Source organism: Dendronephthya gigantea, unplaced genomic scaffold (genome assembly GCF_004324835.1).
Source record: "Dendronephthya gigantea isolate DGI-Jeju-01 unplaced genomic scaffold, DenGig_1.0 000072F, whole genome shotgun sequence".
Taxonomy (NCBI): domain Eukaryota; kingdom Metazoa; phylum Cnidaria; class Anthozoa; order Malacalcyonacea; family Nephtheidae; genus Dendronephthya; species Dendronephthya gigantea.
In genome coordinates, this window is record NW_021163082.1 from 313,615 (window position 1) to 340,656 (window position 27,042).

General features: G+C 36.6%; 4 protein-coding genes across 4 annotated transcripts in view; 2 read left to right on the top strand and 2 right to left on the bottom strand.

The window, feature by feature from the left end:
• The first annotated feature begins 1,035 nt into the window (after positions 1-1,035).
• On the top strand, positions 1,036-6,861 carry LOC114531446. The gene is made up of 2 exons (XM_028553057.1): positions 1,036-1,099; positions 5,023-6,861. The coding sequence occupies exons 1-2, from the start codon at positions 1,048-1,050 to the stop codon at positions 6,858-6,860; spliced, it is 1,890 nt and encodes a 629-aa protein (XP_028408858.1). The 5' UTR covers positions 1,036-1,047; the 3' UTR covers position 6,861.
• LOC114531480 lies at positions 6,861-8,982 on the top strand. Its single transcript, XM_028553085.1, has 2 exons — positions 6,861-8,841; positions 8,964-8,982. Exons 1-2 carry the CDS (start codon positions 7,196-7,198, stop codon positions 8,980-8,982), a joined length of 1,665 nt encoding a protein of 554 aa, XP_028408886.1. The 5' UTR covers positions 6,861-7,195.
• A 4,112-nt stretch (positions 8,983-13,094) lies between these two features.
• LOC114531481 (scavenger receptor cysteine-rich type 1 protein M130-like) lies at positions 13,095-16,261 on the bottom strand. The gene is made up of 7 exons (XM_028553086.1): positions 16,201-16,261; positions 15,548-15,670; positions 15,114-15,443; positions 14,358-14,675; positions 14,136-14,258; positions 13,586-13,694; positions 13,095-13,482 (listed from the first exon to the last, which is right to left on the bottom strand). The coding sequence occupies exons 1-7, from the start codon at positions 16,259-16,261 to the stop codon at positions 13,095-13,097; spliced, it is 1,452 nt and encodes a 483-aa protein (XP_028408887.1).
• Positions 16,202-27,042, bottom strand: part of LOC114531482 (fibrillin-2-like) — a 40,785-nt gene continuing 29,944 nt past the window's right edge. The window contains exons 33-43 of the mRNA XM_028553087.1: positions 26,316-26,654; positions 26,073-26,198; positions 22,517-22,633; positions 22,293-22,403; positions 21,086-21,406; positions 20,616-20,744; positions 20,325-20,441; positions 19,792-19,914; positions 18,182-18,508; positions 16,822-16,943; positions 16,202-16,323 (exon numbers count right to left, since the gene is read on the bottom strand). Of these exons, the coding sequence (XP_028408888.1) occupies positions 16,282-16,323; positions 16,822-16,943; positions 18,182-18,508; positions 19,792-19,914; positions 20,325-20,441; positions 20,616-20,744; positions 21,086-21,406; positions 22,293-22,403; positions 22,517-22,633; positions 26,073-26,198; positions 26,316-26,654 (1,874 nt within the window). The 3' untranslated portion in view covers positions 16,202-16,281. The remainder of the gene's footprint in view (positions 16,324-16,821; positions 16,944-18,181; positions 18,509-19,791; positions 19,915-20,324; positions 20,442-20,615; positions 20,745-21,085; positions 21,407-22,292; positions 22,404-22,516; positions 22,634-26,072; positions 26,199-26,315; positions 26,655-27,042) is intronic.

The window sequence follows — 27,042 nt, forward strand, 5'->3', positions numbered from 1 at the left end:
CTGCATAAATTCCAACAAACCGATTAACTTCGTGATGCTTTGCGGTTATAACGGTATCTACGAATACATTTTAGAGCATTTCTTCATACTTTAACATGTTTAGTTTGACTGTTATTTTTCCAAGGACCAAATTGTTGTATGACATGCTGTATGCTTGACTATGGTATGTGGAATTTTGAGAAAATCCCACACCTAACTTTTTTGAAAACTTGGCAACTATGATGAAAATAAGTCCAGTCATATAATATTTTACGCAGTTGCTCAGTGATCATAATTATGAAGGGAGTGTAATATCAAGTAAGTGAAATAACCCATATTATTATATACCACTTGTCAAAGTTTTGTTTTCTTAGCGTTTCATTGGTCGAGAGCGAATCACGCGAGAGTGACGAAATTTTGATGTCCCCAGCGCGACCCCCTGCAGAGTGAGATAACGTGTTATCTCATGGGAAATAACAACTTTTATCTATTTGAAATCATGTCTTTTATGAATAGATATTTCCTTGTTTACCTTGTAGTTTGGTTTTTCTTTGACAAGTGGTATATAATAAAAAACTTATTTACTGAGAACTCAGAAAACATTATGTTTTGTGGACTCTGGACCATCGAATATCGACAGGTCTCGGGTCCACAAAACATAATGTTTCCTTCGTTCGCAGTAAATAATTAAGTGTTAATTATTCAAGATTTAATATCCGCTTTGATATTGATGTACAGTACGCATGAATAATGTCATGTGCGTCACAAACAAAGATTGTCATATTAAGACACAATATTCAATCTTTAGTGAAAGGTCAATTTTAAAGAGAATACTGTATTTTTTCATAATATTTTTTATGAAGGCTTAGACGAAGCAAAAAATCGGATATTGAAAATATAGGCGTGGACTTCCTGTTTGAAAAGGAATTTAAATAACTTCTGTGATGTCCGGCTTATGATAAATTGTTTTCTTCACTTTTTTAGAAGCTCTTTGTACAATTGAGCTGTCGGTTATATCACTGTACTTGGATTGCTCGTCATTGTTTTTTCGCTGGTTTTAATCAGACGATGGCGTTGATCTGGTTAGCAGGGTTGTATGCAGCCTTAGTATATTCATCTGGTAAGAAGAATATCTTTGTATTTTTAAATGTCACTTCGAAATGTCAAGTAATGGACCTTAGCACACAACGTTATCCCAACGTTGGCTAAAGGTTGTATTTTGATTAAGTCATGAATAAACCTTAATTAATACAACGTTCTCACTACGTTGTTTGTCCTAATTCATTTTAGACCACGTTGAATCAACGTTGGTTGAACGTTGCATTGAATGCATTCAACCTGGCAATCACGTTTATCTGAACGTTATATTCTGACGTTGCATGCAGTAACGTTGGTTTAACGTTGTGTTTAACGTTTGATCTACAGGTGATATTCTTCATTGTATCAACGTTACATCGCAACGTTGTGATAACGTTGGTTGAAAGTTGAGAATAACGTTTGATCAGGGTGACATTTTCGTCATATTAACGTGTCATTGCCACGTTGTGACAACGTTGGTTGAAAGTTGAGAATAACGTTTGATCAGGGTGACATTTTCGTCATATTAACGTGTCATTGCCACGTTGTGACAACGTTGGTTGAAAGTTGAGAATAACGTTTGATCAGGGTGACATTTTCGTCATATTAACGTGTCATTGCCACGTTGTGACAACGTTGGTTGAAAGTTGAGAATAACGTTTGTTCAGAGTGACATTTTCTTTGTATTTAACGTTACATTGCCACGTTGTGACAACGTTGTTTGGAAGTCGATATTAACGTTCGATCAGGGTGACATTGTTGCTGTTTGTGTCTATATATGTTTGATTATGGAAATGCTATTAACGTTCAGTTCGAACATTTCGCATTGCGGTTTTTTGAATTTAAAGTTTAATTTATCATCAAATCGCTGCGCGATGTACTTTCATCACCCAAAAATGTTCAGTAAACGAGAATCTGTGAGTCTTAGTGCGACAGTCGCGAACATGCAGGCGGCTCATGAATTACCCGATAAACCATACCAATTATTCGATATTGCGATGATGGCCGAAATGCTATATTTATTTTTTTATATATATATATATTAATATATATATATACGATTAAGACGACAGAAACATTTCAATACCGAAATCTGAATAGATGCTGCGAGCCTGTGATGCTGTTATATGTTAATACCATATATAGTCAGTGCTGGGGACCAGTCGATAAAATTCATAGGGTCAGATTGGGTAACATGGATAACACGGAGTCGGAGTTCCGGAGCCGGAGTTTCGGAGCCGGAGTTTCGGAGCCGGAGTCCCGAAGTCAAATTTACGGAGTCTGACGTCATACATACATAGGCCGCGCGTTCATTTCCGTTGGAAGCTTTACTTTGAGAGAAACAAATTTCCCTTTATCTCAAACATAACCTACCTGAAATTTTCTTTCCATTGGAAAAAACGGGAGTATCAAGGTCATCAACGTAAGTAAATATTGTTTTATAGTATGTAATAGAAATGAAAATTTGCGAAAATGATGAAAATGTGATATAAGCCAATAAGGTCAAAGGGCACCAAATTCAAATGTGTCTTCGACTAAAGCATTTTATATTTACATATTTACAGCTTATCTGCGTCGATTGTATAAAGAAAAGGTTAATCTAATTCCCAAGTATTCATATACCTGTTACAAAGGTAAGAAGAGATTCGCGATTGTTCATTATTCACAAAATAAATGAAATGGTTTTTTCCTTCAAGTCCCATGCGGCGAGCTGGCCGAGATAGCATATAATATGATGTCAATCAGTGTATATAGCATTGTATTATTTTATTATTACCTATCTAAATGACAGAATAATTTACATGTTTATAGTTTAATTTCGTTTTCCGATTTCCTAGGCTTTCAAAGCTCGGTCTTAACGAAGCTAGTCAGCTAGACACCCTCATAGATAAACACGAAGAAGCTTTATCCATATCAGTGTACGTTCTCCATAAGTGCTACCGGCCAAAGGCATATATAACGAAAATATCACTAAAGATATCATTCCAAATGGATCGAAAGAAGGAATCAGACAATCAATAATTTTTCCATTTCCGTGTTTTAAAGAAATATGTTAGCTTGTAAGGTATTAATTTGAACGAAATAAAATATTGAAACGTATATATACTGTGGTGTGTGAATTTAATTGCGATTTCGGAGGCATTGTTCGCCAGCCTGCGAATACTTGTAATGTCATTGACATTGATTAAAACATTTCTAGCAAATTGACGCCGGAGACGGCTGATGACTATCAGTTATCTGTATTCGCAAGCTCGCAAACGAAGTTGCAGGAATTTTCAAATACTCCCAAATAATTAACGTTGTCTCAACCTTGATATCCAACGTTATCTTAAAGTTGGTTGAACGTTGTTCAAACGTTGTTCAAACGTTGGCCGAAGGTTGGCGCCAAACGTTTGCTGAACGTTGCATTAACGTCGGACATTAGGTTATATGAACATTGAGTTGAACGTTGTACGGACGTTGTATAAACGTCGCGCTGTAATGTTAATCCTAACGTTAGTACCAGGTTCCTACGAGTATAAAAAAACATTTACCCAACGTTAATAAATAACGTTATCCAAACATTCGACGAACGTTAATACAACGTTCATACAACGCGATTGTGTTAGCTGGGTTGTCATTTAAACTTCAAGCTGACGATTAGAGATTTTACATGATTTGACAGAGGACTATAAGATTCGGGACTGAATTCGCTGGTCAATTTTCCGACTAAGTTTTAAAAATATGCGTGCAAAAATTTAGCCTCCATTTTAAATAGTTTCAAAAGCGAGACAGACGACAATGAGAAGAGTATTAGGTGAATACAAGCAAGACTTCACATATATTCGTGAACTATGCATGTGTTAGGATGTATGAACAATATAATGTTACTTTTCTGACCACAATACTACAATAAAAATAGGCACTCAAAGAGTGCATAAGGATTTGCAAAACACATATCAATGTTTGGTTTATTGCGAATGGCGATTGCATGAACATAGGCAGCCCAATGTTATGGTTGCCTGCGCACGGGCACATATGGCGTAGTGATAGTTATATAATAGTATATAAAACCAATTCCCGAACATTCAAAGCCATTTCCTCAACGTTTAACCTGCTTGTATTCTTCAGTTATATTAAAATTGTTGAAGATATTTTAGCGTTTTTAAAGCAAACGCAGTTTATTGATAAACGCAGTATGTATTGATAAACGCACGACGAAATTGTTTCAATGGTTCCGCTACAAGTAATTATATTTTCTAAAGTTCCATGAGTGAAAAATGGAACTATTAAATGGAGACATCACCTTCAATTTTGTATAAAATCCCGCTCCTTTAGTTTACCGAATTTCAGGTTTTTAGGACCTTTCCCCTTGTATTCCCAGCACAAAATAGTTATTTATCCCTTCGCTTAGCTCTAAAAAATTGTCTAAATCTTTAGTTGTTCGTTCATTTACGAAAATAAGCGGTATTTTTTTGCCCAAAAGATCGCAAATATTCACAAACTGATTCAACGGTAATGGCGGATAATAGTTTCCGTCGGTTCGCGAATTTTTGGGTCCTCGGAAGATATCGTAGTTACGTCACATTCTTACTATCTATCTATTTTACACAGACGATGACATAAAGGATTTTGCTTAAATAAGCGAATCCTTAAAAATGATAGTTTTGCATTTGGACTATGGCATGAATGCTGTAGACATCAAAGACATATAAGCCATGGAGCGACACTTGTGTGGCTCAGGAATAGGGAGCGGTTATTCGAGGAAGCAAAGGTGTTGATATTGTGACATCTGTAAAAAAAAAAAATTACGCGATAGAATTGTGTAACTTTCCTATTTTGCAACAGTTTCATCCCCCAATTGCATGCATGGTGTGCGTGGCTCACTGCGCCCAGTTTAATTACTACAGATGCTAACCGTATAGTCTATCTGTATGGGTATTACCAAATATATACCATTTGTTTAATCGTGTCATTTTATTTCAGTGTGTTGTGAATCATCTCAACACTCAATCTATGTATCGCGTTTCAATGGGAATGATACGACAAATTGCGGTACCCCGATATTCCCTTGTCGCAGTATATCTTATGGCATTCTACAACTGACAGAAGGGTCAGTAATCTACCTGGATGGCAAAGAAACTACCGAAAACCCTTACCAATGCGAAAGGCAAGACCCTGGACAACCGGGAATTCGTATTAATAAAAGCATATCATTCGTCAGCATCAGATCACGTGCTTACATCTCGTGTCTCCATGGAAACCCCTGGTTGGTGAACGGAATTAAGCTTAAGAACGGTGTACAAGTTAGCTTCTCTGGACTAACCTTTTTGAACACATCTGTTCGCTTTTTTGATGCCTCCGTATCCGCGAGGGACACCGTATTTGCGGAAAATCATTTTATAAGCATGCATATAATAGTCTTGCATCTCCCGCGCTTTAATTTGGTTCTTGACAGTGTTGTATTCCAGCGGAACAGGGCCTGCATAAGAATTCAGGCCCTTCCTAGAGTTGGGATTTCTTTGAACGTCGCTAATACGTCTTTCTTCCAAAATGGCAATTCTCCTGGGTCAATTCTTTTTTTAGCTTGTAAAGCTAGTTTTATTAACATTCAAATAAGAAACTGCAGTTTCAAGAAAAATACTTTTGAGGAATACGGAATGATTGTAGTTGGAAACCAGGGAGGAGTGACAAGCCTTGTAATTGATCGACTGAGGATGGAGGAAAATAGTCAAACAAACCCAAGCATTGTCAAATTTAATTGTTTGTTTCTCATTTTCTCTGCCAAAGTTTTTATGGCATTAGAAAATGGGTTTATTTATAAAACATTTGCTAATTTTATTGTTGTGAAGGGACATTCAGCGCATATCCGCATGACAAATTTTGACGTGGACGGATTCAACTCGATAATTCGCCACGGTGGGGTATTCGACGTGTATGTCAGCGGTGCATGTTACCTATTCATTCACGATTCTTTTTTTCGTAATGGCAGATACACTGGTTTGGGAGGTGCCATTAGAATTGCAGCGCTATTTTCGATGTTAACTATTAAAAACTCGTGCATTCAGAACATCTCGAACCCAAACTTTGTTCGAGTAGTGGGTTTATGGAAAATGGACGTGCTTTCGGATGCAACGAATTCCGTTGTTCTACACATAATCAATTCCTCGTTTTCAGACATCACATCTGGAGATTCCGCTGCGGTGTCCGTATTTGCGAACAAGCTATTTGCGACTGTTCGTCGCACTTCGTTTGAGCGAAATATTGGCGGAGTTTTTTCTGTCTGTATTGACAATGCTTCTACAATTCGTCTTGACGATGTTAATTTCCTTGAAAATAGCGCCATTGGCATTGGAGGTCTGATTGTAAATGCAGTAGCTTTTAAAAAGAATTCCACATTTAATCTTTATATTAACAACGTTAGCTTCGTTCGAAACAAGTTGTCTGACATTTCTTTCAGTGTTCTAGGATTGACACTTAACGCCACAAGAAGTAACATAAGTTTGAAAAACTCGCGTTTCCTAGGAAACATGAATATGTTCGGCAACAGTATATCTTTCAGTTTAGGTGAATCTAGATTCCAACATGTAACTTTGGATACCTGCATATTTCGAGAGAACGTTGGCTTTGCCGCAATTATATCCATTACGGGACAAGCTTCAGTTACATTCAAACATTGTATTATTCATTCTAACAGGATTGACCCTTGTTTTCCCGCTGTGATGCTGTTGTCGATGAACAATTCACAGATTTTGATCACGAATGCAACATTTGAGAACAACTTTGTCGGCCATTTTACGCGCCTTTACATAATTCTTCTCTAAGATTGGAAGATTCATTTTTTGTACGGAACAAGCATATAGATGGTTCAGGAGGTGCGATAGAAATATATCTCACAGACTCCGTGACCGATAATAAGAATAAACAGATCAACAACAGGCCTTCACGAGTTTCTCAAACTGTTATTGCTAATGTATTGTTTAAAGAAAACATCGCACTTGTTGGCAGCGCTTTGTCAGTCACCAAATGCAACGTTAAATTAACGAATTGCACATTTTTAAATAATTTTGCACTTCCTAAAGGCGGTCAAGTTGTTAACATTGGCGCATCGGATATTAGTTTAAGCCACTGCGTGTTTAGACAAACAATTTCGAAGATCATGACGAGTAATGGAACAACATTTGCAGCCTCTTCGTTCCTCAGGTTCTACAGCACTGGAAAGGCGGATATACATAATACAACATTCAGTCGTAACACAGAATCTGCAGACGAAGCGACAATCTTGATAACCACAGCAGAGCAGATATCACTGGATAACTCCTCCCTGAACACCTGTCCTTTGGCCTACGCCATCGAAAAAGATTATTATCATTACTACGGCGCGGACGATCGTAATGTCAGCGCACTAACGCTATCATGCAGGAAATGTGACTATAACCTCTACTCTCTGCAAAGAGGAACGGGGAGAGGATTAAATGTAGAATCTAGTTTCCAGTGCCTCCAATGCCCGCGAGGCGCAGTGTGTGTCCCATTCATTAGATCAAAGTCAAACTTTTGGGGATATAAAACTGGTTCGAATCCACCTACGTTGGCTTTCATCACTTGCCCGTTTGGCTACTGCAATTCCCCGCCATCTGACAGCACTGAATACAATGCATGTCAAGGTAAACGTACTGGTTTTATGTGTGGGATGTGTTCATCTGGCTATTCAGAGGCTCTGTGGTCAACGAACTGTACTTTAACACGAGATTGCAACGACTATTGGTTTTGGATTGTATTTCTTGTTTATGTCTTCTTAATGGCAGCTCTCGTCGTCTTCAAACCTCCATTGATAAAATATCCTTTACGACAGATTTTTTGGTTTAAAACGTTTATAGATGGCAGTCGTTTCGCAAACTCTCAAACGGCTTTACAACGTCACGTTGATCTGATTCCTGAAGACGACACTGAACAAAACAATCCATCGCTATCTTCATTAGAGAAAAAAAAACAAGATAAGAGACAATTTTCGGGTTTATTGGAAATAATCTTTTATTTCTACCAAATATCACAACTGCTTCTCTGGTCGACTTCGCTCACCGAATTCTTTGAAACTGAATTTCTCATGCCCGTCCTTGGCTTCTTCAACTTCCAACCAGGTGTAACAAACCATCATGGTTTTGTCTGTCCCATTCCAGGGTTGACACCAAAGACAAAGCTTCTTTTTAAAGTTGCTCCGGTCTTCGGGACGCTCGCTGCAATCTTTCTTCTCTATTCCTTCCACGTCCTCATTCGTTGCAAGAGAGGTTTTCTTCCACCTGACATTTCTCCTTATTTTCAAGCCAGCGTCAAAACAGTGTTCCTTAGCTACGTGACCCTGGCTACTGTCAGTATTTCGCTAATTCGCTGTGTCCCCGTTGAAGGCAAACTAAGATGGTTTTATAATGGAAACGTCTTATGCTACGAATGGTGGCAATATGCATCGTTCATTTTCAATGCCGTCTTTGTCGTTCCATTCATATTCGTTCTCGCTTGGATTCCATTCAAGCTTTACAAAGATAAAATAACCGTCAGAAATTTCCTCCTAGCTGTTGTTTGTCCTCTGTCGTTCTTGTTTCAAAGGCTAGTCCGCATTGTATGTCGATCTGAAGACAAACATATCGAGGAAAGCGAAAATTTGAGCGCCTTGAAAGAGTTGCTTCTAGGTCCATACGCACAGCCAAATGAAACGAACAAGCGTGGAGCTTTGTATTGGCAGAGCATTTTGATTGTTCGTCGATTTATTTTGGTCGTAATCTTTTGCATCGTGACAGAACCATCCTTCAGGTTATTCTGCATGACGCTTGCTTGCGTTTTCATCCTTTGTCTTCACCTCAAAATTAAACCATTTCAAAATTCTTTCTTGAACAACCTCGAGTCCGTTTCCTTGATGTTGTTAATCATTTTAGGTCAGATCAACCTGTTTAGGTCCGTGTTTTCTAGTTCTCATCAGAACATCGAGGGACCTTTGGTGCCAGTTTTGAAAGCTTTCAAATGGCTGGAAGTTCTTATTTTAGGGATGTTTCCTGCAATTCTTGTTCTTCTTGTATGCTTTGCAATTATTTCGATATTTGCTCGCTTTCTTTTCGTGTGCAGCAGGGCGTGTCTTAAATGTTTCTCCAAACTTTGTCGCAAAACGGGTTTGCGACGTGATTCGAATTCTAGTTTTCTGGTAAACTTTTGTGACGGGAACGATGATGAATAGCAAAACTCTTGTCGTGTGTATTGCAAAGTTATGTTTAGTTGATAAAGTTGATTTTTTCTAGCCAATTGGCAATTAACGTGATAAAAAAGCAGTTGTATTGTGACATAACCGCATCTTTTCGTGTGTATTGCAAAGTTATAAGTTTAGTTGATAAAGATGATTATTTCTAGCTAATCAACATAATAAAATGCAACTGTATTGTGACATATAAATGCGTTATTGACAAACATGTTTAATACATTTTTTTGGGAAATATTATAATCTAAACTGTGAACTTCATCCGGTTTGTTATACTATAGTCTATAAGATGTCAGTACGTCTTTTAAAATCGTTTTGAGAAAAATCATATCTGTGCATCTTAGAAAACGTGACAGCGAACTTGCGTGAAATTATTTATGTTTGTAGAATTTTAGCAAATTTCACTAAATAAAGAAATGAAAAAAGAAATCAACTAAGTGCCTTAAAATATAAAAAGTAACTTAGCGTTTTGGTGCCGTATTTGTAAGTAGATTAAGTCCGATGGCTTAGAATGAAATTAAATGAAGTCATATAATACTTTACGCAGTTGCTCAGTGATCGTAATTTTTATGAAGAGAGTGTACTATCAAATAAGTGAATTAAACCATATTATTCAAGATTTAATATCCGCTTTAATACGGATGTACAGTACGCATGAATAATGTCATGTGTTACCAACAAAGGTCGTCATATTAAGACACAATATTCAATCTCTAGTGGAAAGTCAATTTTAAAGAGAATATTGATACATATTTTTTGCAAGCCTAAAGTTGAATGAGCCTTCTAAGCAACCGACAGAAATTGCCATTTGTGCATCCCTAGATACATGTTATTCCAAAGAGATGCGCCATCGTACGAAAAGCTCCTTTTCATAAACTCAGTAATTCGTTTTGGCAACACTATAAGTCTGTATCACCGTTTCTTTAAGTCCCATCGCACAATTTTCCCAAAGAGGGCTACAATGGTCAAAACGGGGTTGAATTAATGCATTATAGATGACCTGTACTGATGACACGCCTAAGGACGACAATCCCGGCAGCCACCTTTTTACAGATCATTTCTGTATGAACGTGCCAACGGAGTTTATCTTCTAAATAAACTCCTTAACATTTATATGGAAAAAACTCTGGGGACAGGTACATTGTTAATCAAAATGGGCTGATTATACATATATATTTTTTTATAATATAAGAATATGTCATAATATTTATTTGTACATGCATGTCATGATACAATCATAATAATTCCCCGAGAACAACGTCGGTTCGATTCGCGTTTTCGACCTTCAACCGATAGTTTATAAATTTGGCAAGATTATATAAAAATTAGTTAAAAGGCTAAAATCGTTCAACGAGAAAATGTCCTCGTCTCATCATAATGAAATGTTTTAACAAAGGACTTACGTCGATCTTCGTCAGATTAACAATTTTCCCTTTTACATTGCTTATGCCAAAGCCTTTCATCCGTGCACATAAAAGTTTTTAGGTCTTAGTTTCCAATTTAGTATCGCTAAAGGCCTAGACAAAGCCTGTTAACGTCGTTTTCCACTTCAACCGTATCGTTGCGAAACGTAGCGTATCTCATTTTAACGTCATTAGTTCTGGTCGAATACTTGGGAAAAAAAGAAATACGCTACGTTACGTTACGATACGGTTGAAGTGGAAAGCAGGCCTTAAAAGGTTTGCAGATTACGCTCGAACAATCACGATGAACGACTTTGCTAAACACAAGTGTACAGGTGTCTCAAAAAAACCACAGGCAGCCCGGTCACTGCTGTTACTTCATGCTATTATATATGTATATAATTACAATAAGGCTGGCAACTCCCTCGAAAAAAATATAATACATACATTAATACCATCGCTTAAAACAAAAATACTACGCTAGTTTCTTAAAAAAAAACCAGATACAAAACACCTTGGATATATTGACTATATTTATCTGTCGTTTTTAGACTTGAAAAAAACTCTAAAATGCTCAAATTTTGCGAATTAAAAGTGTATTTTCGTTGAAATTTTGCGAAACAGGGGCGGGATGCAATTTACTCGACAAACGTCATCATCGGAGAATTCGTCGGCAAACTTCTGATTGGCTGTGGCAAGTTCGGAAAATTACGAAGGTCAACTCAATCAAGAAAAAAGATCTTCGTAATTTTCCGAACTTGCCACAGCCAATCAGAAGTTTGCCGACGAATTCTCCGATGATGACGTTTGTCGAGTAAATTGCATCCCGCCTCTGTTTCGCAAAATTTCAACGAAAATACACTTTAATTCGCAAAATTTGAGCATTTTAGAGTTTTTTTCAAGTCTAAAAACGACAGATAAATATAGTCAATATATCCAAGGTGTTTTGTATCTGTTTTTTTTTTAAGAAACTAGCGTAGTATTTTTGTTTTAAGCGATGGTATTAATGTATGTATTATATTTTTTACGAGAGAGTTGCCAGCCTTATTGTAATTATATACATATATAATAGCATGACGTAACAGCAGTGACCGGGCTGCCTGTGAAAAAACGCCACCACTTAAATATGCAAGAACATTAATACAGCTCTAAAGCGCAATACATAAACACCTCTGGGAATTGAAATGGCTCTTAATCCTTCATTTAAAATGCTAAAAGTCATTTCAGCTATGAACTATATGTATGGTGCAAACCCGAACAATATTAATATTCTTGCATATTTAAGTGGTTGCGTTTTTTTGAGACACCCTGTACTGGTCTTTCCTTTCTTACATCAATGCTGAGTATCACGAGTTTTATACAGAACGCGGGTTGAGGATGTAACGAAATTGTTGCTACACTAACTAAGATAGTGTATTTCAAAACACAAACTGGTGTCGTAAGCATGATGAAATCTAAGATTATTTTAGCTAGGCTAAGGAACTCCAGGCCATAATTTAACTACAGCACCACGAGGAATTGTAAGACATAATTTATAGCTACCGTGAGAATTTATGGCTACCCTAGCTTGTATTATATGTACAATAGGTGGTATAGAGGCCAATGAAGACCTTATTCGGCCTTATTGATACGTTAGAAATGATCATAGTATAAACAAGCACATGGAGTATGTTTACATAATTATTTAATACATTAAACAACATGAATATGATACTCACTTCTTAAAATACCGGTACCACCGATTTCCGCCGATTTATTGCTTATTTTCCGATTGAAGGACCATTCCTAGACGTGTGCATGTATTTTTATCGGTACATAAAAAAATATTTAGGAAGCAATTGGCATATTCGCGATAATCAACCAATATTCTTTCTCACAAGTGTTCAAATTTCTGGCTCTTCCTCATAATGAGCCTTTTGTCAGGTAATTCCTACCTGCGAACAGGCTGAATTTTAACTAGTGCTATATAGATCTTACTGATCCTAAATTATACTAATTTTAGAGTTATAAACTCATGAAACACGTGGGATTTTTGTAAATGAAAGCTTTATTTTACCGACAGTTTTTGAATAAACCAAGACATGATAAACATATAAAGAATTATCAAGCAGTTTATTGTCATGGTACGAGGCTGAAAATTAAAGCATCCTGTCCACAAAGTGCATAATTATATGCTTGTTTTCACAAACAGTTTCTTTCTCTACATGATTTCAGGCTCCTAAAACTACGGATTATTTATTTGACTAAATTTGAAAAGTACAATTTTCTAAAAATTAGAAACTACGATAACATGCTGGGTTGTACAAAAAAGTAAACTAAAAAAATTAAATTACTAGACTTATTATAGCTAAACATGCATAATGAATTGTAAAATGACTGTTGTCAATAATCACTTTTTCAAAACCTCAAATGCTCTAGCATTCAGTGACTTTATTGAGTTCATCTTGATCTATTAACTCACATCTTTCATCACTCTCTTTGACAGTTTTGCTAACAGCTGAACCTTGATTCTTATTGTCGTCACCAATTCCAGAATGTAAATCTTCTTTTGACACCAACTGTAAATTTTCATTATCATGGAATGTTCTTTGCGATCGTCTACGTCGTCTTCGTATCAATATTACCAGCAGTATTATTCCAAGTAATAAAATTAGACCAATAATAATGTAAGCAAAGTTCGGAAAAGACGAAAATTTGTTTTCAGGTGACGCTGATTTCCGATGAAGAATTTCTTCTTCTGCTGGAGATAAAATAGCGGAAATATCAAAGCACGTCTCAAAACACTTTTCAATTTTTTGAATACTAAAATGAAAATACCATTTAAAATTGCAATATTTGGTTCCTAAATGTACAGTGAACTATTTCTAACTATGATTGTTGAAAATAGATACCTTCACAATTATACCCATCTCCTGCAAAACGCTCTTTGCAGAGGCACTTAAACGACCCATTTGTGTTAAAACAATCTGCATTTGAATGACAAGACACCCCTTGTGCGATACACTCATTAATATCTGGAAAAAATGTGATAATTTTAACATTGAAAAAATTTATTAGCAAAAATTGTGCACATTATTCTCTTGTTCGTAGAAAATTAGATAATGCAATGCAATGTCCCATCAATGACTTACTTCTATGTCATGGATGTTGGATGTGGTTTTGTTAATTGAACGCATGCCGAAATTCAAACAGATAAAGACCAGTAGTCAGAAACGTCTGATTGACTATGGCAGAATTTTTGCATTTTATTAAGAACGTCAGTAAATCATTTCACTGTCTATCAGAGCAACACATCGATATACAACTTTTTAAGGATAGACATTAAGACTTGAAACGGAGTTGCCGTATGAAACCTTCCTGACCCTGCATCAGCTCTTTTTCTAGAGGGAATCTGTGACCCCTGCGCCGTGCACCGACAGCCCTTGGTAGCAGATTTACACTTGTAAAAATCTAACCTTCGCAACTAACTCCGTCTCCAGTGTAACCATGATTACATATACACTCAAAACTTCCCACTGTGTTAATACAATGAGAATTAACACCGCAATTACCCAAACCACGAGAACATTCATCTATATCTTTGTAAATATAAAAGAGTAGAACATATTCTTTTAATTTGCATTGAATGAAACATTGAAAAAAAAGGTTGAATAGGAAACGACAAAGTACTTTTATACCTTTTAGACATTCCACAGCGGCGAATTTGGAATTACTACAAGTATGGTTTGTCCAGCCGTCGTGTGAACAACTGGTTGTATTTTTTTCAGTACCAGTACAAGATATTTTCTCCAACCACATAGCTGTTGAAACATTATGCAGTGTTTGTCTTTTAAGAACGTTTAAAACATGAGCATAACCAAGTTCTCGACACACAACCTCAGCAGCATTCCTATCCCAGCCATCACCACAAACTGGTCCCCAAAGTCCATCGTAGAAAACCTCCACGAGACCAGAACCATTAAAACTTGATGGCCCTTGTAACCTGACAGACATTGCTAATAATTAAAAAAAAAGAAACTGACGAAAAACCGTTAATGTAATTGAATATCACTTCCCTTGAACCTCTTTAAATTTCTTCCTTTTGTTGCAAGATGACAACAACGTATTACAACCAGCTTTTATGTAAAAAAAGAAATAGAAGTCGTATATTATTTTAATTGCTGATCAGGCTTCTCTCATTGCGGGCTATACTCCGCCCCAAATCAGGCGTCTCCTTGGCAATGAAGTGCATTCCAATTTTTTTTTCTATTAGCCCAATTTTACCACGAGTTTTGCCCCCTTACAAAACATGTATTCTCCATACTAGCTCTCCTGACGAAGGTCCCAGGTCAAAACGTCGAGAAGTGTCTTTTTTAGGCAGTTGTTTTGGTACATTTGATGCTAAGTTGTTTGAAGACGCTGCCACTCTGCTCCCTGGTTACATTGATATTTACCTGTTGTAGTACATTCTACTCCAGCATCTCTGGAATGGCCACAGTAACTGTCTCCCAGTGCCAATTGATGAGCACAACTATTCAGATTTGGTTCTTCACCAGTACAGTCAACCTTGTTTAGCCATATCTGACCAGACCCTGATGAAACATGTTTGCCTTGAAGAGCTCTAACAGCGTTGAGATAACCAAGTTCTCGACATGCAACCCTGGCATCATTAAAATCCCATCCGTCATCACAGACTGTCCCCCAGGTCCCATTGCGGAAAACTTCAATGCGTCCAACACCTTTTGAACTTAACGGACCTTGTAACCTAATGTTTCCTGACTGAACTGTGAAAAAGAGAAACATTTGGTTGCAAAATAACAGTATTTTCTAATAATATTGAACATTGAAAGTTATAATTCGACAAAATTAATCACAATTTTTGACCTACCCTGGCAAGTTGATCCATTTCCAGCATGTTGATCATCGCATGTGCACAAATAAGATCCGTCGGTATTGCTACAATTTGAACCTTGTAGACAATTGTGAGCAGACAAAGCACATTCATCAATATCTAAAGACATTCAGGAGAATTTTCTTTATTATTTGAATAGTTTTTCACGCAATTCTCAATTTGATCCCATAGACTGAAATAGTTTCAGCGATGTACGCTAAGGACTCAAATGCAGGAAAAAACCGTGTTGGATAATGATCATTTTCTTGCAACATGTAATGTAATCCTACTTTTGAGAGATGTAAAGTTGGCAACTACGAAACTTTTGTGTCGTTTATTATATCCGTTACTTCACGGATGCATTAAGTTAAATGAAGCGATAAACATGGCGGGGTTTTTTCGTGCGGAAGCGAGATATGGTTCCAATTGCATGCAATGGCAATGACAACGGCGATTTCTTTCGCCATTTTAGGTACAGCTGCGTACTTAAAAAACTTATTATAAATTACTCGTTTCTTCAACTGTCATTTTGACAAAAATTATCTGCCATTTGAAAAATCTATCAATCAGTGGTCAGAATTTGAATAAATATACTAAAAAATATTTATATGATAATCAGTAAAACAATTATACTAAGGATGATTAAATACCTTCACACAATATTCCATTTCCAGTGTATCCCACATTACACGTGCACCAAAAAGAACCCATTGTGTTAATGCAGAAAGCTTTCAAATCACAGTTGTTGTTAAGAGTTGAGCACTCGTCGATATCTATAGGATTTAATCATTACTTAAATCAGTTATCAGTTAAATTTAGAGTACACAGAACGTTGAAATTTTCTCTGTAATCCCAGACCTGATTACCTGTAATCACACTTACTCGTATGTTGAAACATTACATTCAGTGGCGTAGCCAGCCTGACGATTTTGTCCCGCTATGTAAATTTCGAGCTATTATAATTACTCATGCCTTTAGAAATCTATTGTTTTCAAAGTCAGTGAACACTAAAATATTACCATAGCGGGAGAAATCGACAGGCTGGTTACGCTACTGATTACATTAGTTGCTAGTAATGTTTACACTCGTATTGCATGCACCTTTTTGGTGAGAATTAGAAATAATTGAAAAAAATCGAGTTCTGCGTACAGAATTTTTGCAAAAAGACGGTGAAATACCAAATACACAAGTATAAAGTGAAATACAGTATGTTAATGTGTGAATAAAAATAATTAAGAAAAACCAAACAAAATTAGCTATTATGAACTCACCAGTACAATTCCATGTTCTCTTGTATAACCTGGATTACATAAACATAAATGACCCCAAACTCTTCTTTCACATCGTGAATTCCTGCCACACGTGTGACTTTCTAAGGCGCATTCATCGATATCTAAAGTGAGAGAGATAACTCTGTATACTGACAATAGGCAATCGAATTTTCCCATGGATAATTATAGGAAAAAAATTATCATACAAATTCTCATTAAGTTGTCAACTACAATAAAAATATGGTGGTAGTTTCTTGTTAATATTACTGTGGCTTATAGATGATGTATTGATACCTATTTACCTCGATACATGTATTGTGTTTTATTACAATCCATATACTACTACATCACCTAATATTAGGGAGGTCAAGATACCCTAGTTTTGGTATACGGTACGGATGCGGCTGGCAATAGCTATTTTGCTCATTGAAATTTCTTGTTGTTTGCACGATTCAAGATTCAAATAATGCTTACCTCAGGAGGCTTTAGTCTACTAAAAAATAATTGTCGAGTTATTCTTCGAAAAAATTGAGAAACACTGATGAAAATTTATCGAGCAAAATAAGGCTACCCGTACCCGTACACCGGAACCGGGGTTATCTTAACCTGTCTATCACACCGTTACTGTACTATTACCCTTGATCTGCAGGGTGTTTCAAAAGAAATTACTAAGTGTAATAATCATTAATGTGCAAAAGGAATAAGGTTCTCCTCGGTTTCTTTTGTTTCAACAGGGACGTTAAATAACGTAAGTACCCCAAGTACAGGGATGGGGGATATTTAGTTCTAAATGTACCTCATTATAGGGACGTTCACAACTGAAACATTAAAAATAAACTTAAAAAACGAATTCAATTACACACAACTTTCAATCGTTTTATTCTTAGTTCGCTGAATCAATTCAATGACAGAATTCAGATTCACAATTCCTTATTCCCCCGCTCATCGTCTTATCACAAAATAAACACATAGCTTTGAACTTCAAAAGTGGCTATAAATGTTCTAATCCCTGAACCATTTCGAAAAGAGATCTTGCTAAGCAAAAATATCTCAACCATTGTTTTTTCCCCGGTGACCATGTTAGTAATAACTAAATGCATGCTTTGAGGAATATTAGTGATCAAATGTACACTTACGCCTCGGGAGGTTTAGTAAACCTTCCTCAGTTTGCGGGAGGAATCTCCTGTAGCGAGGAGATCTAGTCTCGGGCGGTCGGCCAATTTTGTCCAATAATTTCAATCATTCTCGAAACACAAACATGTTTATTCGGTGAAATTGATCTACACATCGCACAAAATAGCGGAAAATTTTTCCCAGTATTGAATTTCCCAAAGCCTAAAATTACGTAATATATTTTTACCTTCCAAAGTACATTCGACTCCAGCATCGTTACTGTGAGTGCAGTCATTTACTCCCCAGTTTGGAAGAGAACAACTGGACAGATTTTTTTCCCGGCCATTACATTCAACTCCGTCTAACCATATTGGTCCAGAACCAGAAATAGTTTCACTCCCTGGAATAGCTCTGAGAGAATTGAGATAGCCAAGCTCACGGCATACAACCTTGGCATCCTTTATATCCCAACCATCGTCACAAATTGTTCCCCAGGTTCCATTATGGAGTACTTCAACACGTCCAAGACCATTTAAACTGGACGGTCCTTGTAGTCTTACGCTTTTGGAATAACCTGCAAATAATGATAGCAATGGTAATCATAATCGCCATTTCCTGAAACGTGAGATTGATTCGCAAAAGAAGTAATTTGATGCAGATGCAATCTCAACATGCAGTTCATATCTGTCCTTGACAAAGCGACGGATTCAACGTTAGATTATTACGTATCATTTATAGACCTCAAGTGAGGGGACTCGGCGAACTATCATTACTGAGGGAAATATTTCGCTGAATCCCCCAAGCGTAAGGTGTATAACCTAAGTGCATGATATACTATACCGAAAAAGAATAGCAAAACATAAGAAGGTCGGTAAAAGTATTGACGTGTGGATTCCGCTATATTTGCTGCGAAAGAAGAAGAGCTTGCAGAATCTCCAAGCTCTTCTGGAATACCATGCCCAGAGGAAAGCACCCAGGATAAGAGCATTCGGGGCATGGTATTACATAATTTATTCTAAATAGCCCAGTCCCCTCTGCAGTGCACTTTAAAACAGTGGATAACAGGATAATGGAAAACAAAACAACTGAGCTAAAATATTTTGAAAAAATAATTATATCTTTTGACGTCCGGTTCAGTTCTTTTGCTACACTTTCTCAATATTGTACGCAGTTGCTTGGGAATGTACTAATCAACACTTATTTACTGTAAACGAAGGAAACGTTATGTTTTGTGAACCCGAGGGTCCACAAGACATAATGTTTTCTGAGTTCTCAGTAAATAAGTTCTTTATAGTTTTTTATAAATAAGTTTTTTGAGCTAAAATATTTTGATTAGACATAGTTAAATTTTGAATGTAACTGCATATTGAATGTATAAAATGTATGTTCAGTCATGAGACTATTTTTCTATGGTTTATCCATCGTTTAAAACAAGGTTATTTTCAGTGATTTAAACAAACGCTTTGTTTACATATTGAATCGTTATCCTGAGTATCGGAATATTTATCACCATTTCAGCTCACTATATTTTTAAATGGATAAGAGATTGAATTTGTGTTAAAATAAATTCAAAACATGGATCGGAAATTTCGGCTTTAGGTAAATATTTTTGTAACAACAGACTCCGGAAGATTTAAACTTTCTGGTTTAAAATCCATAAAACAAAGATCACTGGAGCATTATTCTCACTCATTTTTACCTTTAGAAGATCGAACAGAAATGCAAAAAGTGGATAATGCAACCTACGAGCAAACATCCGCTTCTAACATGCTGTAGACTGTGGTGAAGACATGAGGATAGTTTTGAAATAATTATTTCGAGTATTAAATACTATCAGTTTAAATATGTTTAATTTACCTTTGCAGTTTTGGCCATTTCCAGATTGTTGATCGTCACAAGTACAGAGATAAGATCCATCAGTGTTGGTGCAGTTCAAGTAGGGAAGACAGTTGTGAGTTGAAAGGGAACATTCATCTATATCTAAAGAAAATAGTAAAAACGTTTTAATTATAATATAGCTGCTCACTGTATAATAATTATGATCTATTCGTATCTGCATTATTAGCCAAAATGCCAACCGTATCTTAGCTTATATACTGTGAGTACCAACAACAAAAGGGCATTTATTTCATTTATAAAATGGTATTAATTGTAACTGTCTATATTATGAAACAATTATACGTATGCCATGCACTGGCTTTCGTCGTATATGGCCGATGATTTAGTTATCAGATTGATTTGAATGAACACAAATTATATACCACCCATGGAGTTCGTGGTGTGTTTTCTCTACTAAAGCACATTAATATTAATTTTCAGAAAAGTCTTTGGACCTCTCCAATCGTATTTTAGGACCTCTCCAATCGTATTTTATCTTTGTGAGTTAATACCTTGGCAAACAGCCCCATTTCTAGTGTATCCACTATTGCATGTGCAATGAAAAGATCCAAAAGAATTTACGCATCGAGAATTTGAACCACAGGTAATGGATGGACATTCATTGATATCTAGGGATAATAATGGCTATTGACGCATGAAACCAAGAGGTTGTTCAATAATAGAATTGCCCGAGGGCTGAAGAAGGGCCTAGCGGGGACGGGCTTTTGCTCCTCAGTTATAGTTATAGAAGACCTTTAATAGGACATGATGATACTAGACGATGACGTGTACAGATCACTCACCAAAGCAATCAATCCCGTTTCCGCGAAAGCCTGGCTTACATGAGCATGAAAACCTGTCAGCAGTTTTCAATCTATTACAACGAGCGTGTTTGTGACAATTATTCAATCCTGGAGAGCAGTAATCAACACCTGTATAAAAACATAGAATCAAAAAATATATAATAAAAAACTATTTTAGTCTACTACATTTAAACACTTTACTACAGTTTAGAAACCACCTTTTATATATCTTTATGATTTAAATTAAGAAGTTATCCAACATAAACCATGTTTCAAACGATCAGTTTTTAGAAATTGAAATATATCAAGCCACATTTATGCATTCGTTGTTACAGCAAAACCCGAAATGTCGTCTAATATTCTTTTCGTGGAATATGTACATTTTCAAAAAACATAGGAGCATGATAGGCATAGATATCTTTTCCAGACGTCTTCGTTTGTGAGAGTAAGTTACACCAGGTGTTATTTACCTCTTAATAAACATATAACTCCAGCTTCTTTACCATGGCTGCAGAAATGGTTCCCCCATCCGTAATGAAAACAACTGGGCAGACTTTCCTCAAATCCAGCGCAGTTAACATTGTCTAACCATATCCGTCCAGTCCCACGTAAAACTTGGCCACCGTGAAGAGCTCTGAGAGCATTGATGTAACCAAGTTGACGACATGCAACACGAGCTTCACGTATACCCCACATGATATCACAAACCGTTCCCCATTGTCCATTATGAAATACTTCCACACGACCAGTACCATTTGAACTAAATGGTCCTTGTAACCTGATAACTTTCCCTAGCGTGTTATGGTAAAGAAGTTAAGCGAGGCTATGTAATTCAGTGAGGCTCACCAGCTCTCAATGGAAAAAACGAAAACAACCATCGGTTTTCTAAATTACTTCCAAGTTTAAATTGGCAACCTCTTGAAGCAAGGAGGATTTACCTAAAATCTATTTTTGTCTATAAGTTTTAAATGGCCACACCGCAACGAACATTAAAAAAGTTCATCTGAACTATGAGAGAGATATTATGTACAATCTTAGACAAAGTGAAACTAATCTTCACCAACCATGCCGAAAAAAGAATTTGGTAAGAGGTGATTCAATTATAATGCAGCCTAGATTGGAAGAATATTCCATGAGAGGCAAAAATTGCTGAATCCATGATTTCCTTAAAATCTATTTTAAAACAAAGATTGGCTTGAAACTTGATCATAATCGTGTTCTGTCTTCTTTCCCGTACCTTTTATTCTTATTCATTGTAAATAGTTCAGCTTTGAAATCCACGCCTTCATGGAAGTCAGCCAACTATTGGCTGTTGAGGCTAGCGCGATAAATAAAGTTTTGTATGTATATAGTATAGGATAAAACAAATATTAAAGGCTTAGAAAATTTTTGAAACACGCCAAACGTACTGGAGTATTCCTTATTAAGTTTTAGGGTCTTATTCTTGATCAATATTAGATGTTTCCAAAGTTCTAGTAGCTGATTATTTTGAGGATTTTCGTAATCGCGGAGGCTACTATAGGGTAAACTTTTTTTTTTATTTTGGAAATACTGATGTGGCAAGTGCATGGTTGTAGGTCTAGCTGAATTGAGTAGAAATGTTCAAACAATGTTCAAAATATTAAATTTGAAACTTATAATAAAATTTTTATTTTTTCTTTATTATAACTTACATACCTGGTCGGCAAATCCCACTTTGATTAGAACAGCATTGGAAAGATCCAACGGTGTTTTGGCAGTTTGAACTTGGAGGACAGATATTAATATTTCCATAACATTCATCGATATCTGAATGAAAGAATTTCGATTTTATGAAACAGTCGCCTATTTTTAATGTTTCAGTTTTTTTCTAAGGATTTACATTTTTATAAGTTGCCTTAAAATTCAAAACAAGTGCTGACCGTCACAAACAATTCCATTTCCTGTGTATCCATTATTGCATGTACATCGATAGGATCCGGGGGTATTGGTGCAAAAACCTTCCGAAGAACAGTTAAATGATAGACATTCATTGATATCTAGGGATAAATTTAAAAATAAAATAATAATATATATTGCAGTGCTTTATTCGCGAATCCCCCATTATGAAAAGCGACTAAACAACATGTGCTAGGCCCGGATGGGGTGAAAATCTGTAAAAAATAGTTTTGTTATCATAAAAAAAACAATACATAGATGCTTGAAAGTATGGAATTTCTTTTATGAGCCGTAGCACTGGAAACAAAACTCCATATTTCTGCGCAACCATGTATTATTTTTTTATTTTTAAGACTATTTTTAACAGATGTTTCATTCAGTTTATTATATTTGACTGAATGGTCTCATTTAGTGAAGGTACTACCACCAGCTTACTCGAGAAGGTGGAATCAAACGCACTATCTCATGAATGCGACAGATCGAAATGATGTTATAAGCACTACAACAAAGAGGATGAACATTTACAACATCAATGTCAACTCGCTTAGTAAATCCTTTACAACGTATATCAACGTCACCAAGTTATCAAGGTGGAGAAACCTCAGCTTATGAGTTTAAAGAACCCTGGTTACCAGAACCTCTTGGAAATATATCTTAATCTAGATGGAGTAGTCATGGATGACAAAGATAAGAGGGCCGACTTACATGTCCATTTAACCTCGGGAATAAATGAATGCACTAAAGTAAGCACTGCAGAACCGACGCGTATTGGGGAAGAATGGGATTTAGTCGGAACTTTCACGAAGTTGGGTTGGACCATCACCTCACCAGGTCAAGAGTTTGATGTTTCAGCAATGTTGCTCACACAAACAGCACAAGTTGACTACGAGGAACTTTGCAAGTTAGATATTCTGGGTCTTGCGGATTCATCTCCCTGCGACCAAAATGATGCGTTCAAAAAGAATTCAAGGAACAATTGCAAAGAAACGAGAAGGGATGGTACCAAACATGTCAAGGGATGGTACAAGCCATGGAAAGGTGACAATCCACCTCTGCCATATGGGAAAGAAGCTAGTTTGCGTAGACTAAGCACTTTAGAACGCAAACTCGAAAAAGCAGGGAATTTCAAGGATGATGATTCAATCATGACGGACCAGCTTGACCAAGGTATAATCGAGCCTGCCCCAAACACAGTAATCGGGCAAGAATGCTATATTCCACACAAAGCTGCCTTCAAGGAGATGGAAGAAAGTACGAAGGTTCGAATTGTATATGATGCTTCGATGCGGGTAACAGCTATAGACAACGCTCCCATCGCTCCGTCGCTCAACGAATGCCTAAATCCTGCCCCCCTTCGGAACCATCTTTGGAACGTGCTCGTAAGAGAAAGGTTTTACACTGTAGACAGCCCCACTGCAGACCTCAAGCAAGCCTTCTTACAGGTCCGAATCTGTGGAAGAGGACAGCGATGCCTTAAGATTACATTGATTGAAAGATTTAAATTCGAACGAAATGGAAACTTTTAGATTTACCAGAGCATTATTCAGAATAGCACCATCTCCGTTCCTATTAGGTGGGGTGATCAAACAACAAGTAGGAAGTGTGGCGTGACATGAACCCAGAGGCAGTCCTTGAAATTGATATACAGATGACTCTCTGTTGACGATATGATCTCAGGCGCGGAAACCAACCGAGGGCGCCAAGTTACTGAAATCCGTAGCTACTGAAATATTTGAGGACGGTACCTTCCAGTTGCACAAGTGGCATTCGAACAAAGCTACATTAGAATGCAACCAATCTGACACAGAATTCGCGGAGGAAACCTTTGCAAAACATCAAATGAAGCAGGTGAACAATGTTAACTGTGGTCTTCTATGTGGAATAAGAATGAGGACACAATCCGCGTCGCCATATTGAAGATTGACGCCCCAGCAACCAATCGATGGGTTTTAACGAAAATCGAAAAGTCCGTTGGCACTGGATATTTACGCGGTTTGCATGAAAGACATTATCTTAAATACAAGAGATCGGCAGGAATTATCAAGGAAGGTGAAGTTGTATTTATGAAGGGAGACGAGAAAGACAGAAATCAATGGAAATTGGGTATTGTGGAAGATCTTCTAGCCTTGTGCGAGCAGGAAAAACTTTTAACGACCGATTCAGCTTCTTTACCTGCTGAAGCTCAGCTGCAACAGAGAAAGAAGAGTGACGAATTGCAATCCAGAAACGTCAGTCTTTATTTAGACTTAGACGAAATGCAGCAGAGGTAGCGAGAATTCAGATCAGTGACGTAGCAGAAGAGAACGATAAGTGAACAGAGTTATATTTAGTATATCATAGCCTTATGGTTGACGTTTGGAACTATGCATGAAAAAAGTATATAACACTTCCAATCATAAATAGGGGAGTGTGTTTGCAATTTTATTTTTTTTGGTTATGGTACACAACCATAAGTCGTAACTAAGGTGTAGAATGATAAATTTCCAGCTTGAAAAAGCAGAAAAAACGTTATGTTAAGGTGGCTCCCTATAATTTTAGGAATACTAAACTAATGATAATAATGGAAACTAATGATATTGATTTAAATTTTGGCAGGAGATTTCTTGCTTTTAGGAAATGGAATTTTCCAGATTATATTAACCAACATTCTAACAGTCAGAAATTGCGGTCACAGTCAGAAATAGCATTCACAATGGGGAATCAATATGGACGTCATTTTACCTACTCAAACATTTAACTCGAAAATAAGTTCCGTTACCCCTATTTTTTTATTTTATGAAACGTTTTCTGAAGAAAATAGGAGATTTCAGCAAGTTTAAAAAATTCTGTAGAGCCAAAAAATCTTGATGACGTAAAATCATGCTTTTTTTATTTTAAATAATATTGCCTCCATTTTATTGTAATAAAAGTTTTTATAAAATAAAAAATGGGGGTAACCGAACTTGTTTTCGAGTGAAATGCGTGAAAATGTTAAGTGTCAGCCATATTGAGTCGCCATTGTTACAATGACAATGGCAATGACGTCATACTTATGGACAATTCTTGCTATTAAAATATTGGTTAATGTATCTGGGAAATTTCTTTTCCTTTAGCAAGAAATCTCCTGCTAAAATTCTAAATCTAAATCCCAAGTGTTCAATATTCTTAATATTCTAGGGAGCCAACTTAAATTCAGTTTTATGACTACATATTTGAGTATACATTTGATTCCAAATAATAGTAAATCAGTTATCGACTCATTTAAGTCATGCCATAATATAAGCTTAGATTTCACTAGCTCAGGAAATTGTTTGTTTTGATTAAATTGGCGAGGGGCTACTACATGCATGCATTTCTAGTTTTATACAATAAAATCGAAAAAATGCGAAATTAAACAGGCTAATAGTTTCCCCAACACTTGGAAAATTGTCATGGTAAAAAGTTTGCAAATATCATGTACATCATCTATAGGATTGAAGAAATGCTACTGGCTATATAGCACAGTCACTGGGAAGATTATAATGGTTTCGATTTTTTATATACACCTTGTTTGTCACTTACCACGACAAAAAACGCCGTTCCCGGTAAAACCTGGTTCACATCTGCATGTAAAACCATTGTCAGGGTCGGCAATACATCGAGAGTTTCCCCAACAGTCGTGCAATCGCAAGGAGCAATAATCGACATCTATAAACAATAATGTAAAATTTGTTTGTCATCTTTGCTATAATTGTAACAATAGAAAAATTAACGTCAATTAGTTGCAAAATGGCGTGACCAGGGTATAAAGAATAACGAAAGCACCTTCAAAGGAACACACTACTCCAGCATCTTTATAATAGCATTCATGTCGTCCCCACCCTGTAGAAGAACACCTGGACAGTTCTTGCTCATTCCCGACGCATTCAACCCAGTCTAGCCATACTTTTTGGGAACCAGGTGCAAATTGGTCTTTGAAATTGCGAAGAGCCCGAAGGCTAAGAGCCCGAAGAGCACCCGGATAACCAAGTTGGCGACATGCCACTCGAGCATCTCTTATACCCCAATCATTATCACAGATTGTTCCCCATTGTCCAGCATGCAATACTTCCACACGACCAGTGCCATTTAAAATTAACGGACCTTGTAACCTGATCCGTGGCTCTAATAAATCGGAAAACAAAATATTTACGAAGGAAATAAGAAATTTATGTAATGTGATTTTATAAATACACTACTAAGGCAAGGTGTAATCCCAAAGGAAATACGCCTTGACTACGATAATTTAAACTGTTTTATGATAAGCAGCAAAATTATTTTTTCAGCGAATCTCTACTAAAAAGCACCAATCTTGGGTTTAAGTCTAGAAAACAAATCGTGTAATATCTCCCCCATCCTATTGCTCAAAATCACAAATTTTATTAAAGAAATTTTAAACCGATCGAATAAAGACACACGGACCTGATTTGTCAGTACCTCCTTCTCATAAAATTGGTAACAATTGAAGGTCGGTCAATTTTTTGGGGGAAGGGGGTTATTTTTTACCACTCCC

What these genes read in the sequence shown, in the direction of transcription:
- LOC114531480 (XM_028553085.1), top strand. Translation starts at nt 7,196, where the DNA reads ATGACGAGTAATGGAACAACATTTGCAGCCTCTTCGTTCCTCAGGTTC.
- LOC114531446 (XM_028553057.1), top strand. Translation starts at nt 1,048, where the DNA reads ATGGCGTTGATCTGGTTAGCAGGGTTGTATGCAGCCTTAGTATATTCA. An exon ending in AGCCTTAGTATATTCATCTG is followed by an intron (nt 1,100 to 5,022) that starts GTAAGAAGAATA and finishes ATTTTATTTCAG; the next exon opens with TGTGTTGTGAATCATCTCAA.
- LOC114531481 (XM_028553086.1), bottom strand. Translation starts at nt 16,261, where the DNA reads ATGGGTTCTTTTTGGTGCACGTGTAATGTGGGATACACTGGAAATGGA. An exon ending in AAATGGATCAACTTGCCAGG is followed by an intron (nt 15,444 to 15,547) that starts GTAGGTCAAAAA and finishes TCTTTTTCACAG; the next exon opens with TTCAGTCAGGAAACATTAGG. An exon ending in CGCTGTGGAATGTCTAAAAG is followed by an intron (nt 14,259 to 14,357) that starts GTATAAAAGTAC and finishes ATATTTACAAAG; the next exon opens with ATATAGATGAATGTTCTCGT.